The following is a 13,897-nucleotide window of genomic DNA, read 5'->3' as shown; positions in this document are numbered from 1 at the left end:
ACATTCTGTCTCCTGATTTATTGACTTCCTTCTCATACATGGATTTCTCTGCTTTCTTTTACGTTAAACCAACTGAATACCTATGTAAAGATCATATTTAGAGCTTTCTTAATTTATGGTAAATGTTGGTAAATGGTTTTAAAAAAAACTATTAGTCCTTCTACCAAGGTCAATTGCTGTATCATTGTGATAGGAGTATGCAAAAAAAGGAGTATGCAAATATGTCATGTGACGTGTTGCATTTTCTGAAATTAGAGTTGAGCGGAGGATATTGGAATACATACAGTGACATGACAATGTAAACTCATGTTTCAAGGTAGTCTTGCTTTACAGGTATTTCGAGTTATTTGAATTCATTGATCAAGAATAATTTCTCAAAACTGATTTTGACTTGAGTCAAAATAATTAGAGACTGCAAGGATAATAAGAACTGGGATCTGAGAATCAGAAAACAGTAATCAAAATCAACTGGGTGTGTAGAAGGAGATTATATATTTTACAGATGCGTGCTCATATCTGTTGGGAGACATACTGTTCAACTTCAGTACGCAGGATCTGGTTGAAAATTATCATCCATCATTTATAATTGATGCAGAGAAAAATATTTTCTTTTCAAAGCCACATGTATGCAGTTTCGCACAAGTCTTATCTGCCTTATGCGTAGTATTTTTTCTATTTTAATGGGTATTAAATTAATTTTTTAATGGTTCTTTTTTTTTATTTTTCCTTCTAGTATCCTATACAAGACAAAACTACCTTTCATTGTTGTCATGAACAAGGTAAATTAAGGCTGTGGTTCCTGTGTTCCAGTAGAACATTGTTCTGCTTAGCTTGCTTTAACGTAGTGTCTTCATCTTACTACAATACTATGTTTCTTCTGGAAAAAGAAAGGAAAAAGGCTGAGAAGGAGCTGCAGGCTGAAAACTGAATCTAGAAGTGGTCTTTAATTTGGCAAAGAAAGGCAAAAGAAAAATCAGGGACATGCAGTTACACTGAAACATTGAAATCAGACATGATACTAACAATTTGAAAAATGTTTTGCAGTATCTGTTACAGGTTTGATTTGAGGTTTTCGGATTATTCCTAAATTTTTTTGTGTGTGTGTGAATTTTGTAAAATATATGTTTCAAATCTATTTCTAGTGCTTATGAAACACTAAATGTCCATATTACAGGTGTAGATTTTCCCTGCTTTGAAGCTGGCTGGGTGACTGATGCTAGTCCTATTCTTAGTCTTTGCATGTATAATGTTGGGACCCTGGCCAAGAGAAATCCCCACTGCTTCAGCATTCCTTTTGTGATGTATAAAGCATGTTTGTTGATTATTTCCCATGGCTATATTAAGAAGGAACAAAGGGAGTCACCAGGTGGCTGTAAGAACCTTGAGGCACCCTGCCTGTTGCTGTCTCGGACAGAAGATTGAGAGAACTTTGTGTAAACACTTTGACGGTTTTATGTTTTTCATCTACACTCGGTTTTAAGTATGCTATCCATGGATGGGCCTCCCTTCCTAAAAGCTTAACCCTATGCTATAAGGAAACTCAATTTTGTAATGTAAGTTCATTACTGAATCTGCCCTTACTTTCCACTGCTTTGTCAAAACAATTGCCTTAATCCTGGGTTCTCAGAACTAAGCTGATGACTTACAGCAGAAATTGTGTAACACCTGCCTGTTTTCAGGAAGGAGTCCCATGTTTTTTAGCAGGCAGAACTTAACAGAACATGTCTGGTTCTAATTGCTTACACTTAAAATGTACTAGTATCTGCTAGAAAGCAGGTATTTACTAGGCTGAGGCTATGCCTGCATTGCTGTGTAAAGTACTGTTCTGGAGCCTAAAAGGAATGCTTTTAAACTTGACATCTAGCCAGCTCCTTTAACATAATTTCAAGAAGTTAGAAGACTCTCATTAGATTTCTGTTGTGAGTGTTCTTTCTTCTCCCCACAGGCATCCTTCCAGCCTTCATATTCAATTAGATGTTCCCCAACATAGCAGTTTTTGTGTGCGCTTGTGTATCTTGCATGCTTCCTTTAGAAGGCCAATGCTTTGAATGCGAAATTTTACTTCACCCCTTCTTACTCAGTGATTAGTGTCTGATGTGCTCTAACTACAGTCATGTTCCCAGTGATCCCTACCATGCTTGTCTTTAATACCTGTGTGCTTACTTAGCAAGTTTTTGTGCGCTGTTTTCTTTCTAACTCTAGACAGTAATTGTAGAATAAGCTGTTAAGCATTTTTTATAGAAAAAGGCATGAGGTTAGAAAAATCAATCTTAACAAAACGGATTTCTGGAAAGACTAAAAAAAATGTGACTTCGTTAGTATGTGTAAAGAAAGGTAGGCCCAAGGTTTAGGATTCATAACTTCATGGTGCGCCTCATATGAAGAAAGGCTGAGAAAGCTTGGGTTATTTAGCCTAAAAAAGAGAAGATTGTGGGTAGACCTTATAGTGGCCTTCCAGTATTTTAAGGGCCTACAGGAAAGATGGGGAGAGACTTTATCTGGGATAAAACAAGGGGTAATGCTTTTAAAGTAAAAGAGGGTAGATTTAAATTAGATATTAGGAAGAAATTCTTCACTGTGAGGGTGGTGAGGCACTGGAACAGGTTGCCCAGAGAAGCTGTTGATGCCCCATCCCCTGAAGTGTTCAAGGCCGACGTGGATGGGGCTTTGGGCAACCTGGTCTAGTAGAAGGTGTCCCTGCCTGTGGCAGGGGGGTTGGAACGTGGTGATCTTTAAGGTCCCTTCCAACCCAAGCCATTCTATGATTCTATGACATAGATTTACAGGATGTTAGATTTGTAGATGAAAATAAAAAAGCCACTAAATTATAGAATTGATTCAATTTTCTTTATAGAATTTAATCAAGTTGTCTCTAAATAGGCTTTGGACCCTTGATGGATTCAGTTCCATCACAAATCTTTTAAATAATAGTAGGAAATACTCCTTCCTACTGATGCTGAGAAATTAAATATATCTATCTGTTTTAGATGTTTATATTGTAATAACTGAGGATTTGCATGAACTGTGATTTGTTTATAAAATTCTTTAATAGACTGTTCACTTACTAATCCATGTAAAATTATGGAACCATCTCTCCTGTTTTGTGACCATGGTCTTGCTCTGAGTTTAGATTATAGCTTCTTGAGGTCAGAGCACAGTTCCATTTATAAAGGTCCTGTAGTCTGTTACCCAGCAAGGAAATGCCCCACAGCCCCCAAGCCAATCAAGAAAGGATGGCATCTTCAGCGAAGACTGTTCTTGTCTGGCCTTAATTATACAATGTAGTATTTACAAATTAAGCTGTTTTATACAGCAATTTTTGGATGCCCCTTTCCAGTAAACCGTAGAAACTTTTATAACCAGACTTCCAGTAGTTTCCTTAAACACTCCTTCATACTGAGATAGTGCTGTTTTTTTCTTTTTTTCCCCACTTCCTGTATTGAAGTAGTTGGTTTGACTAAAAACGGACCTTGGAAAACTTCAGACCAGGGCTGAATATTTTGAAAAGGTCAGCATTATTAGAGTAAGTTTAAAACAGGTTATTATTTTTTAATTACCCTTAGGCTGTGAACAAAGAATGAATCATTATTACTTCTGAAAGTGCTGTCTTCTCCTTCCAGACTGACATTATTGACCACAGTTTTGCGGTAGAATGGATGCAGGACTTTGAGACTTTTCAAGATGCCCTGAATCAAGAGACATCCTATGTCAGTAACCTGACTCGTTCTATGAGTTTAGTGTTGGATGAATTTTACAGTTCATTGAAGGTAAGACTCCTTTTTTTTAACTAACTTTCACAAAAGCCTGGAGAAGAGAAGGAGCTCAAGGAGGACATTACCTATGTATATAAATACCTGATGGAAAGAAGTAAAGATAACAGAGGCAGACTCTTTTCAGTGGTGAAGAACAAGAAGCAACAGACATGAAGTGAAATTCAGGAAGTTGTTTAAACAGAAGTGTGGGGGGGAGTTTTTCTGTAGGGTGACTGAGCCCTGGAAAAAGGTTGTCCAGAGAGGTTGTGGAATCTCTGCCTTTGGAGATACTCAAAGCTTGTTTGGACAAGATCTTAAGCAGCCTGTTCTAATTAATCCTGCTTTTTGAGCAGAAGATGGTGGGCTAGGTGATCTCCAGAGGTATATTCCAGCCTCAACCATTCTATCCTGTAAAAGAGCTTTGTACCACCCTTTTGAATTGGAATCTGTTCCCGAACCTTTCTTTAGGGGAGATGATTTGCTGGTTTGAACATAAAGTAACTGCAGTTCCTTGTCACGCTGAGTGGCATTTAAATTGCGATTAATCATTGGAAAAAAGGTAAGATAGGCTGCTAAAAGGTAATATTCTGTGTTGTAAAGTCTCCCATATGAGATAATGTTCCTTTTTCTGGAAGTGTCAAGTACAGCTAGGCAATTTTCTATGTAGAAAGAAGGGAAATAATCTCAAAAGCAAGGCAAAAAACTGTATATTTGCTGAGACAAGTGAAAGTTTTTTACATTTATCAGGTGTTGAGAGGACAAATCCATTAAGTTTCTCTGAAAACACCGTATGTTGGAATATGATAATGATTCCATAGCCTGTGCCAAGTGGGTTCAGACAGTTGTGCTTTGCATTAGCTTTTACTTAAGAAAGAGCAAACAATTGTATTTTTTATGGATATTACAAGAAAGACAAAATAAATGATTCCATTTATGTAGATAGAATAGAGCTAAAACAAGAATATTTTAAATGTCTATGGAGAACAACATCCAATATTTCAAAAATGACTGGAATGGTGCCATATGCATGACTAAAGTACTTCCCAGTCCTTATTTGCAGGTAGACTGCATGCATTTTTTAAATGTGCTTCAGCTAAATACAGAGACAGAATTTCAGAGACAAAAGGTCAGTTCTTGTGGTCTGTTTTGCTGCTTATTTTTAGTACGCTGATACTGCAGCAGTTATACTAACAACTTAAAATATTATGTTCTGAATGACAACTTGGGCTGCTAACAGTAACCAATAGAAGACAGGCTTGATTATTATTATTATTATTATTGTTTATTGCCTGTATTGGGCTTATGTGGCAAGATTTTGTTTGTGGGGTGGGGGGACTGCAGGATTGGCTGCTATGAGAAGAGTCTAGAAGCTGCCACATGTTAGGTAAGAATCAGTTCCAGCTGGCTGCAAAAGGGACCCACTGCTGGCCAAAGCTGAGCCAATGAGCAACACTGGTTGCACCTCTTTTGAGAGTATATATTTACAAAACAAAAAAAATACTGCACAACAGCAGTTGAGAGAGAGAAGTGAGAAAATGTAGAAAAAACCCTGCAGACACCAAGATCAGTGAAGAAGGAGCTTCAGGTGCCAGAACAGAAGTTTCCCGGCAGCCTGTGGAGAGAACCATGGTGGAGCAGGCTGTCCCATGCAGCTTGTGGTGTACCATGGCAGAGCAGATATCCATGCTGCAAGCCCCTGGAGAGCCCATGCTGGAGCAGGGGAAGAGAGTGAAGATGAAGGAGCAGTAGATAATGAAGCCATTATGGACTGGCCACAACCCCTGTTTCCCTCTGCTGCTTGGTGGAGTGTGTGTGTGTGTGTGTGGAGGTAGAAGAGGGTTGATTAGGGGAAAGGTGTTTTTAGTGTCTCACTATTCTACTCTGTTAGTAGTTAGCAATAAATTACATTAATCTCCGTATGCTGAGACTGTTTTGCCTGTGATGGTAACTGGTGAGCAATCTCCCTATCCTTCTCATCACCTGAGCCCTTTTTTTATCATATTTTCTCCCTCAGTTCCCTTGAAGAGGGGGGGGCTTTGAGAGACTGGTGAAGCTTAGCTGCCCATCAGTGTGAAACCACCACAATTTCCCCATCTTGTTCATTACGTTTAGGTGCTGTATTATCTTAACTCTGTTTGTGGGGGTATTGAGACTGGAGGCACAAGAGTGGTCTGTAAAACCAGGCTTTCTTTTCTTAACTGTGGCGTTGTTGTGTTTGTTTGTTTTCCCTTTTCCTGCAATAAACTTTATAAGAAACAATAAAGCCCAGCTTCCTGGGTTAAATAAGAGCTTAGGTAAAGGGGGACGGGGAGCAGAGGGTACCAAACATTAACAACTAGGTGGAGAACGAGGTTGAAAGTAGGAGTGACAGAAGTACAGTATTACTGCTTACTCTCATGCTGCTGATTAAATGGTTATCACTAGATTCCCTTAGGTATTTTTTCCAAGGCACTGTTTAGTCTTCCCAGCTCTCATCATCCATCAGTTACCTAAAAACTTGGTTCAGTTACTGTTCAGTTCTGGTATATGGCTTTCTTTTACAGGTGGTTGGTGTTTCTGCTGTGCTAGGCACAGGACTGGATGATTTTTTTGTTCAGCTTTCTAAAGCTGTAGATGAATATGAGAGGTAAGGTGATACTTTGGTTCCTGACCCTCTAAATACTTGCTGAACTTACTGATTCATGAACACACTCCCTTGATTTGAAGGAGTGTTCACTTTTCAAGCCAAGGTAACATAAGGTTTATAATACTCTTAAATCTAAGAGTCAGCATAAAATGAAGCAATTAAAATAACCTATGCAGTGGTGAATTTTTGTGCTATTCAGTGATAAAAAGTAAAAGCCAGCTATGCCAGCAAACTTGTGAAGTTAAGGTTTTTGATCTGGTTCTGTATTATGATCAAGCTTTGAATTGCCCTCAGAAAGAAGTAGACAGAGAAGGCGAGCTAGCTGAAATTCAAGAATTCTTTGAGAATGTGCTGTTAGTGGATTCCTCCTCACGAAATACTGCCAGACTGCTCTATAAAATTAGAAAGGAAATCCACTAACTTGGGTTACATGGAAATAGCTAAGACAGACCATAGACTACTGTTAGAGGAAAATATGTCATGCTGGATCAGACAGCCTGAGAAAGGCTGCTACAACTTCATGTCCCCAGGTCCAACCAGTAGTGAAGCTGGAGGTGTACTCCCGGTAGGTACATGCACATAAGGCATATGTATACACCACAGAAATGTATACATCAAGCCATGCAGATCGGACGGATACAAAGAGCACTCACATGAACGTAGCTTCAATGGCTTTATTCTGTCCCCATTTCTGTCTGAGCAGGATGAAGGTCTGTTAGTGGGAATTTATATACATATGTACAACGTGGATCCCTCCAGCAGCTGGGCTCAGAGGCTCAGTCTGCTCAATAGTTACCTCTGGATCCCTTTCTCGCAGTAGCTGCCACCTGGATATATGAGCCTTTGAGACTCTAGCCCTGCTCCGGTTGATGATACAGACTATCTCCCATGCACTCGCTGGGATTGCCTGGTCCCAGTAGCTGACTCCCATGTGCTCTTGCCCCTAGAGATACACAGGCACTCTGACACCCATAGGTGTCCACCTTCCTGTTGCACTGACTCCCAGACCACTTTACCTACCCTCCAGCTACTCTGGCTTGATCTTCACTTGCTCTTCAGCTAGTTAAGCGTGATCTTCACTAACAATCACACACTCACTGATGAATCTGCACTTGCTTAGTCACTGATACCACAGACCCCTATGCACACACGTACACAGAGCAAGTGTCTTCTCTTACTAGAAAGTATTTGAAGGTGGAGTTTAATAAGGTGACAAGACAGACTGTTTTTATCAGGTGCAGGGCATGACCAAACAAGCATGCTGATTAGTTACTGCTTACCTATGAACAGAGCCTTTTGTTTCCTTATCCCTCTATATCTCATGCTTGTTTCTCCCCCAGTCTAAATCCCTCCCTTTTCCTGCCTTTGGTTCCTTCTCTAAACGTTGCATAATAAATCCCATGCAATCGCCAGATGCTCTTTCCCTGAACCCCATAATGTGTCCCACACACCTAGGCAGCCACCCCCATCCTCATAAGGTGATCCAGATAGCTATTCCTTATGACTCATGATGATGGATTTCATGCCTGGACCATGGGGGTGATGGCCCTCCTGTGATGTGCTCGGGAGTAGCTGAGCAGGATAATGTGTTGTCTTCCTGTATGAGTTCCCACTGAACTGTCTCAGGATGCACAGGTGCTGGCAAAGAAAGCTATGTCTGTAGTTAGAGGAGAGTAAGTGATCTGCTGTTTAGGTATGGTAGTGAAACAGCTACCTCTATTGGGCAGGTTTTTTTTATTATTTTGTCCAACAAAAATGTGTGAGAAAGGTTTGGCATTTTAATGAATTATGTTTGTTTGTTTTTACTTATTTTTCATCCTCTAGTTTCAGAATCCAAATGCAGGTAAAAGTACCATTTGTCTTTTTGAAACCTCTCTCAAGCATGAAAGCGTAAAAAAACTTGTTTGGGATACAAACAAACCTCCAAAATGATCCGTACTTAATATGAATGATGTATTAATTGAGAGTGAATGCACTCCATGTATTTATATTTGCAGGGAATATCGTCCAGAATATGAGCGTCTGAGGAAAACATTGGTAAGTATTTTTAACTATTGTATACTGAGGCAGTGTATCTTGGGGGTCAATTTTATACGTACAGTTGCCTCTGCATGGGGAGGATCTAACATTTCATTTACTATTCATACATGGTGTGGAAAAAGTGTTGCCCTGAAGCTCGCAATCTGTCTTTTTTTCCCCAGGCTTCGTGGAGCATATCTTTACAAAACCGCAGATGTTTTGTAAAATAGATGTTGATCAATGTTCTAGTGCTAAATAATTCAAGTTTATTAGGGCAGATTGTGAGAAAATGATTGAGGTATTTTCTGTTCAGAAGGATACTTTTGTTTTTTTTTAAAAAAAAACTTTCCAAGGTGGTTTGTTGAGAATATCACTGCATCTTTCTGTACCAGTCAAGTTTACTGTTTTAACTGAGACAATTAATAATGAAGACTGGAGTACCAAAATGAGTAGCTTTGCTTGTCTTGAGTTCTGACTGTGCAAGGGTAGTTCTCTGCGGGCACAAATTCACCAAGTTTGTTTTCCAGATGCTGCTGAAAATTTTCATTAAGTTCATGCTGGAGGTTGCTTTCCATGCTTAAACAAAAGTTCCGTGTAACTTTAAGGATCAGGGGAATGACCAACAAGGCAAGGCGGACATCCTGGTGGGGGTCTTTTATAGACTGCCAAACCAGGATGAAGATACAGATGAGGTGTTTTACAAGCAGCTGGTGGAAGTCGTGCAATCGCCAGTGTTTGTTCTCATGGAGGACTTCCTGGACACATGCTGGAAAGACAATACAGCCCTTAGGAGGCAGTCTAGGAGGTTCCTGGAGTGTGTGGAAGATAGCTTCCTGACTCAGCTGGTCAGTGAGTCTAGCGGGGGGGTGCACCACTAGACCTACTGTTCACAAACAGAAAAGGACCGGTGGGAGATGTGGTGGTTGGGAGCTGTCTTGGACAGAGAACTCTACCATTTTGTGGTCAATTCTTGGTGAAGTCAGCGGGGGAGGGGGGGCCAGTAGAGCTGCTACCTTGGACTTGCGGAGGGCAGACTTTGAATTGTTCAGGAAACTGGTAGGGAAGGTCCCTTGGGAGTCAGTCCTTAAGGTTCAGGAAGGCTCGATGCTCCTCAAGAAGGAAATCTCAAAGGCGCAGGAGCGGGCATTCCCCATGTGCCATAAGATGAGCTGGTGGGGATGAAGAGCAGCATGGCCGAACAGGGAACTTTTGCTGAGTGTCTGGGAGAAAAAGAGAGTTTATGTCCAGTGGAAGAAGGGACGGGCAACTCGGGGAGAGTAAAAGGAAGTTGCGAGTTTATGCAGAGAAAAAATAAGGAAGTCTAAAGCCCAACGCAAGCTCAATCTGGTCACTATGGTTAAGGATAACAAAAAAATGTTTTTACAAATATATTGGTGGTAAAAAGAGGGCCAAGGAGAATCTCCATCCTTTACTGGACACGGGGGAATGTGACTACTGAGGATAAGGAGAAGGCTAAGGTTCTTAATGCCTTCTTTACATCTGTCTTTACTAGTCAGACCACTTACCCTCAGGGTACTCAGCCTCCCGAGCTGGAAGTCTGGGACGGGGAGAAGAAGAAACCACCCACAGTTAAGGTGGAAACAGTTAGAGACCTGCTGCTCCACCTGGACTGTCACAAGTCCATGGGGCCAGATGGGATCCACCCGAGGGTGCTGAGGGAGTTGGCGGATGTGATTGCTGGGCTGCTTTTCTTCATCTATTAGCGGTCCTGGTCATCTGGAGAGGTCCCGGATGACTGGAGACTTGCCAATGTGACGCCCGTCTTTAAGAAGGGTCGTAAGGAGGACCCGGGGAACTACAGGCCTGTCAGCCTGACCACAGTGCCAGGAAAGGTGACAGAACAGGTCATCTTGAATGCAATCATACAGCATATGTGGGACAACTAGGGGATCAAGCCCGGTCAGCATGGGTTCATGAAAGGCAAGTGCTGCCTGACCATCCTCATCTCCTTCTGTGACTGGGTGACCCACCTGGTGGATGACAGAAAGGCTGTTGACATAGTCTGCCTAGATTTCAGCAAAGCTTTTGACACATTCTTCCACAGTATTCTCCTGGAGAAGCTGGAAGTCCATGGCTTGGACAGGTATACTCTTTGCTAGGTTAAAAACTGGCTGGGTGGCCGGGCCCACAGAGTAGTGGTGAACGGAGTGAAATCCAGCTGGTGACCAGTCACCATTGGTGTTCCCCGGGGGTCGGTGTTGGGGCCCATCTTCTTTTATATCTTTATTGATGACTTGGATGAGGGAATTGCGAGCACCCTCAGTACGTTTGCAGATGACACCACGCTGGGGGGAAGTGTCAAGCTGCTGGAGGGTAAGAAGGCCCTGCGGAGGGACCTGGACAGGATGGGTCGATGGGCAGGGGCCGATGGGATGAGGTTCAACATGTCAAAGTGCTGGGTCCTGCACTTTGGCCACAACAACCCCATGCAGCGCTACAAGCTTGGGGCAGAGTGGCTGGAAAGCTGTGAAGAGGAAAAGGATCTGGGGTTGTTGGTCAATGCTCGCCTGAGCATGAGCCCGCAGTGTGCCCAGGTGACCAAGAAGGCCAATAGCATTCTATGTAACAGGATGGCTTGTATGAGGAATACTGTAGCCAGCAGGACAAATGAGGTGATCATCCCCCTATACTCTGCTCTGGGGAGGTCACATCTCCAATACTGTGTTCTGTTTTGGGCCTCTCATTACAAGAAGGACATCGAGGCCCTGGAGCGTGTCCAGAGAAGGGCTACGAAGCTGGTGAAGGGCCTGGAATCCAAGTCCTGTGAGGAGCGGCTGAGGGAACTGGGGTTGTTTAGTCTGGAGAAGAGGAGGCTCAGGGGAGACCTTATTGCTCTCTCCAACTGCCTGAAAGGAAGTTGTGGGGAGCTGGGGGTCAGCCTCTTCTCACAGATAACCAGTGATAGGACAAGAAGGAGTGGCCTCCAGCTGCGCCAGGGAAGGCTTAGGTTGGAAATTAGGAGAAATTTATTCTCAGAAAGAGCAGTCAGGCATTGGAACAGGTTGCCCAGGGAGGTGGTGGCATCACCGTCCCTGGGGGTGTTTAAGGAAAGGTTGGACATGGTGCTTAGGGACATGGTTTAGTGGGTGACATTAGTAGTAGGGTGATGGTTGGACCAGATGATCTTGGAGGTCTTTTCCAACCTTTATGATTCTATGATTTAGTTGTAATGTAAGACATGCTTGTTGACTTCCCCACCCCACCCCAGAGGACAGACTGCAAGTATTGAGTGAGGTATGTTTTAAAAGTGTTCATAAGCCAAATGTAACTTTGTACCCACAGGAGAAAGCTCAAAATAAACAAAAGAGAGATCAGCTGGAACACTTGTGGAAGGACATGGGCACTGTGTGTATGCAGGGCAACAACCCACTTGCAGGTATCTTACTAGCAATATTACATTTACTGCAGAAGTTCTCTGAAGAGCCTGCCTTGAAAAGTAGCATGGTGCTTTTCTGTCTTCACTGTAAAAGCATGAAAGCAGCTTCATCTTAGTGGAGTGGGATGTCTCTTCCTGTGGGATGGGTCAGACTTATCTCTCCCATGTGTTAGTCGCAGACATGAGAAGAGGAAACCCTAGTGTGTGGGTAAAGCAATGGGCATAGTGTGAGTAATCAAGTATTTTAGAAAAGGTGAAATAGTCAAAATAGACAATGAGAAAGCTCTGCTCTTGGTTCAGCTGTTACCTTATATGAGGAGTTCAGTATGATGTTGTTACAGCCTGTCCTGTATCTTTGGAACCTGTAAGTAGCTTTCTGTTCCTTTAGAGTAGGTACTTGTTTTTGTTGTATGTAAATAGAAGTTGTCAGGGAGTGAGCTAACTTATTGTTAGCATGCTGTTTTGTGTATAGCCATTTCTGTTCCTTCCAAGGGTCTGATGATGCTTCTGCAATGGGTCCCTCTGAGCTGATCCTAACACGAGGAACTCTTGATGAGGAAGAAGAAGAGAGGGAGAGTGATACTGATGACATTGACCATGAAGGTAAGGGAAGGAGAGATCTGTTCTGATCTAAAAGCTGCTTGTCTAGGCATGAAATATTATCTGTATTTCATTAGCTGTATTAGCTGTAACAAGAGCCTAGGAGACAAGCAAACGTTTGGTCACCTAAATATAAGTATATGAATTTATAGCAGTAGCCCAGCCACACTGCTCAGTCCAGTGATTCCACACTGTAATCTTTGTGAAAGTTCAATTGTAAATTGTGTATTCAAGTAATTATTTTTAATACAACAATGCGTAAAACAATATGTGTTCACCAGAGAACTTGTTACGTTTGGGCCATGCATGCAGTGACCCCGAACCTGTTTAATGCATGTTTCATCTTCTTTATGGTCTTACAGTTCCCATCCCTGTCTTTCTTCCCTTTTCTTGTCACTCTTGGTCTTAAAATAATCTTTTAAGTTCTTAACAGTGTGTGATACTGTGTTATATAGCTCACAGACTATCTTCATACTTTCCCTGTTCCATTCATATTTAAGATCCCTTCTTTCTTTTCTCTTGTAATGAAATTGAAGACCAAGTAGACTTTCAGTGTCACTCTGACTAGCCTGACTCTAGCTTTCTTTAGGAACACAAGTAGAATGAATGCTGAAATAGTGAACTGTGTTTGTTTGTTTGTTTGTTTTCTCCCAGTTACTGAGGAGAGTCATGAAGAACCAGCCTTCAGAAATTTTATGCAAGAGACACGGATGAAATACCAGAGAAGAAGCAATCAGAATGAATCAGACCCTCAGAAATAAAGGGTTTGGAATCCATTAAAATGGAATTAACAGTAAAGAAACAGCATAAAGAAACTTGCATGGAACCATGCATGAAGTCTTATGTCTATGAACAGCTTCCTATGATACACTGATACTGTGTCTGTCTTTCTTCCTGCAGTAACTGTTGGTCATATGAGTAGAAGGTTTTATATCCAACTGACTGTACATTTGGTCATCTGCCACTGTGACTTCCTAAAGCTGAAGGAAACAGATTGCACTTTCTTTTGTTTCAAATTGTTTAGATATGTCTGTTGAGAGCTTAGATTTTGAGTTTTGAGAGCATTATAATCTTACTGGTTTCCAGAAGTGCAGTCTGTTCATCTCATGCAGACAGGTGTGTGATACATCCAGGACAGAAGTGAAACCTCCACAGCATGAAACGCCTGATATGTATGTGTTCTTTTTTTCTGAGATAGTGATCTAAACAGCATCTGTCGTGTTTTGTTCCCTGCCCCCCCCCCCCCCCCCCCCCCCCCCAAGTATTATGGTTTTGGAGATAAAAATGTAAGGTCTTTTAGAGAAGTAGACAAGCTTAATTTAGTCTATAAATAATTGAAAGCAAAGTAGTTTAACAATATTCCATCAACCTAGTGTTTGATACTTTATTTTTAATTAAATATATTTTATGAAGTAACAAATGTGTGATGGTTAATAGCAGTTTTCATTTCACCTTTCTAATGTGAGAATTTTTTTCTGTCCTTACAGCACTTAGAGCCCACCC

At 41.6% G+C, this 13,897-nt stretch overlaps 1 protein-coding gene across 5 annotated transcripts in view; it reads left to right on the top strand.

Moving 5' to 3' along the window:
• The window catches only part of GPN1 (GPN-loop GTPase 1), a gene marked incomplete at its 5' end in the record, with an annotated part of 20,237 nt that extends 6,423 nt beyond the window's left edge, over positions 1-13,814 (top strand). For all 5 annotated transcript variants that reach the window (XM_083829487.1, XM_083829486.1, XM_083829490.1 and 2 more), the window contains 7 exons: positions 734-779; positions 3,621-3,767; positions 6,296-6,378; positions 8,376-8,415; positions 11,701-11,794; positions 12,287-12,397; positions 13,049-13,814. In XM_083829487.1, coding sequence (XP_083685613.1) covers positions 734-779; positions 3,621-3,767; positions 6,296-6,378; positions 8,376-8,415; positions 11,701-11,794; positions 12,287-12,397; positions 13,049-13,155 — 628 coding nt within the window. In that variant the 3' untranslated portion in view covers positions 13,156-13,814. The remainder of the gene's footprint in view (positions 1-733; positions 780-3,620; positions 3,768-6,295; positions 6,379-8,375; positions 8,416-11,700; positions 11,795-12,286; positions 12,398-13,048) is intronic.
• Positions 13,815-13,897: the final 83 nt, after the last annotated feature.

Source organism: Anser anser, assembly GCF_964211835.1.
Source record: "Anser anser genome assembly, chromosome: 3".
Lineage (NCBI taxonomy): Eukaryota > Metazoa > Chordata > Aves > Anseriformes > Anatidae > Anser > Anser anser.
The sequence above is the reverse complement of the archived record's forward strand: the minus strand, read 5'-3'. Positions and strand labels throughout refer to the sequence as shown.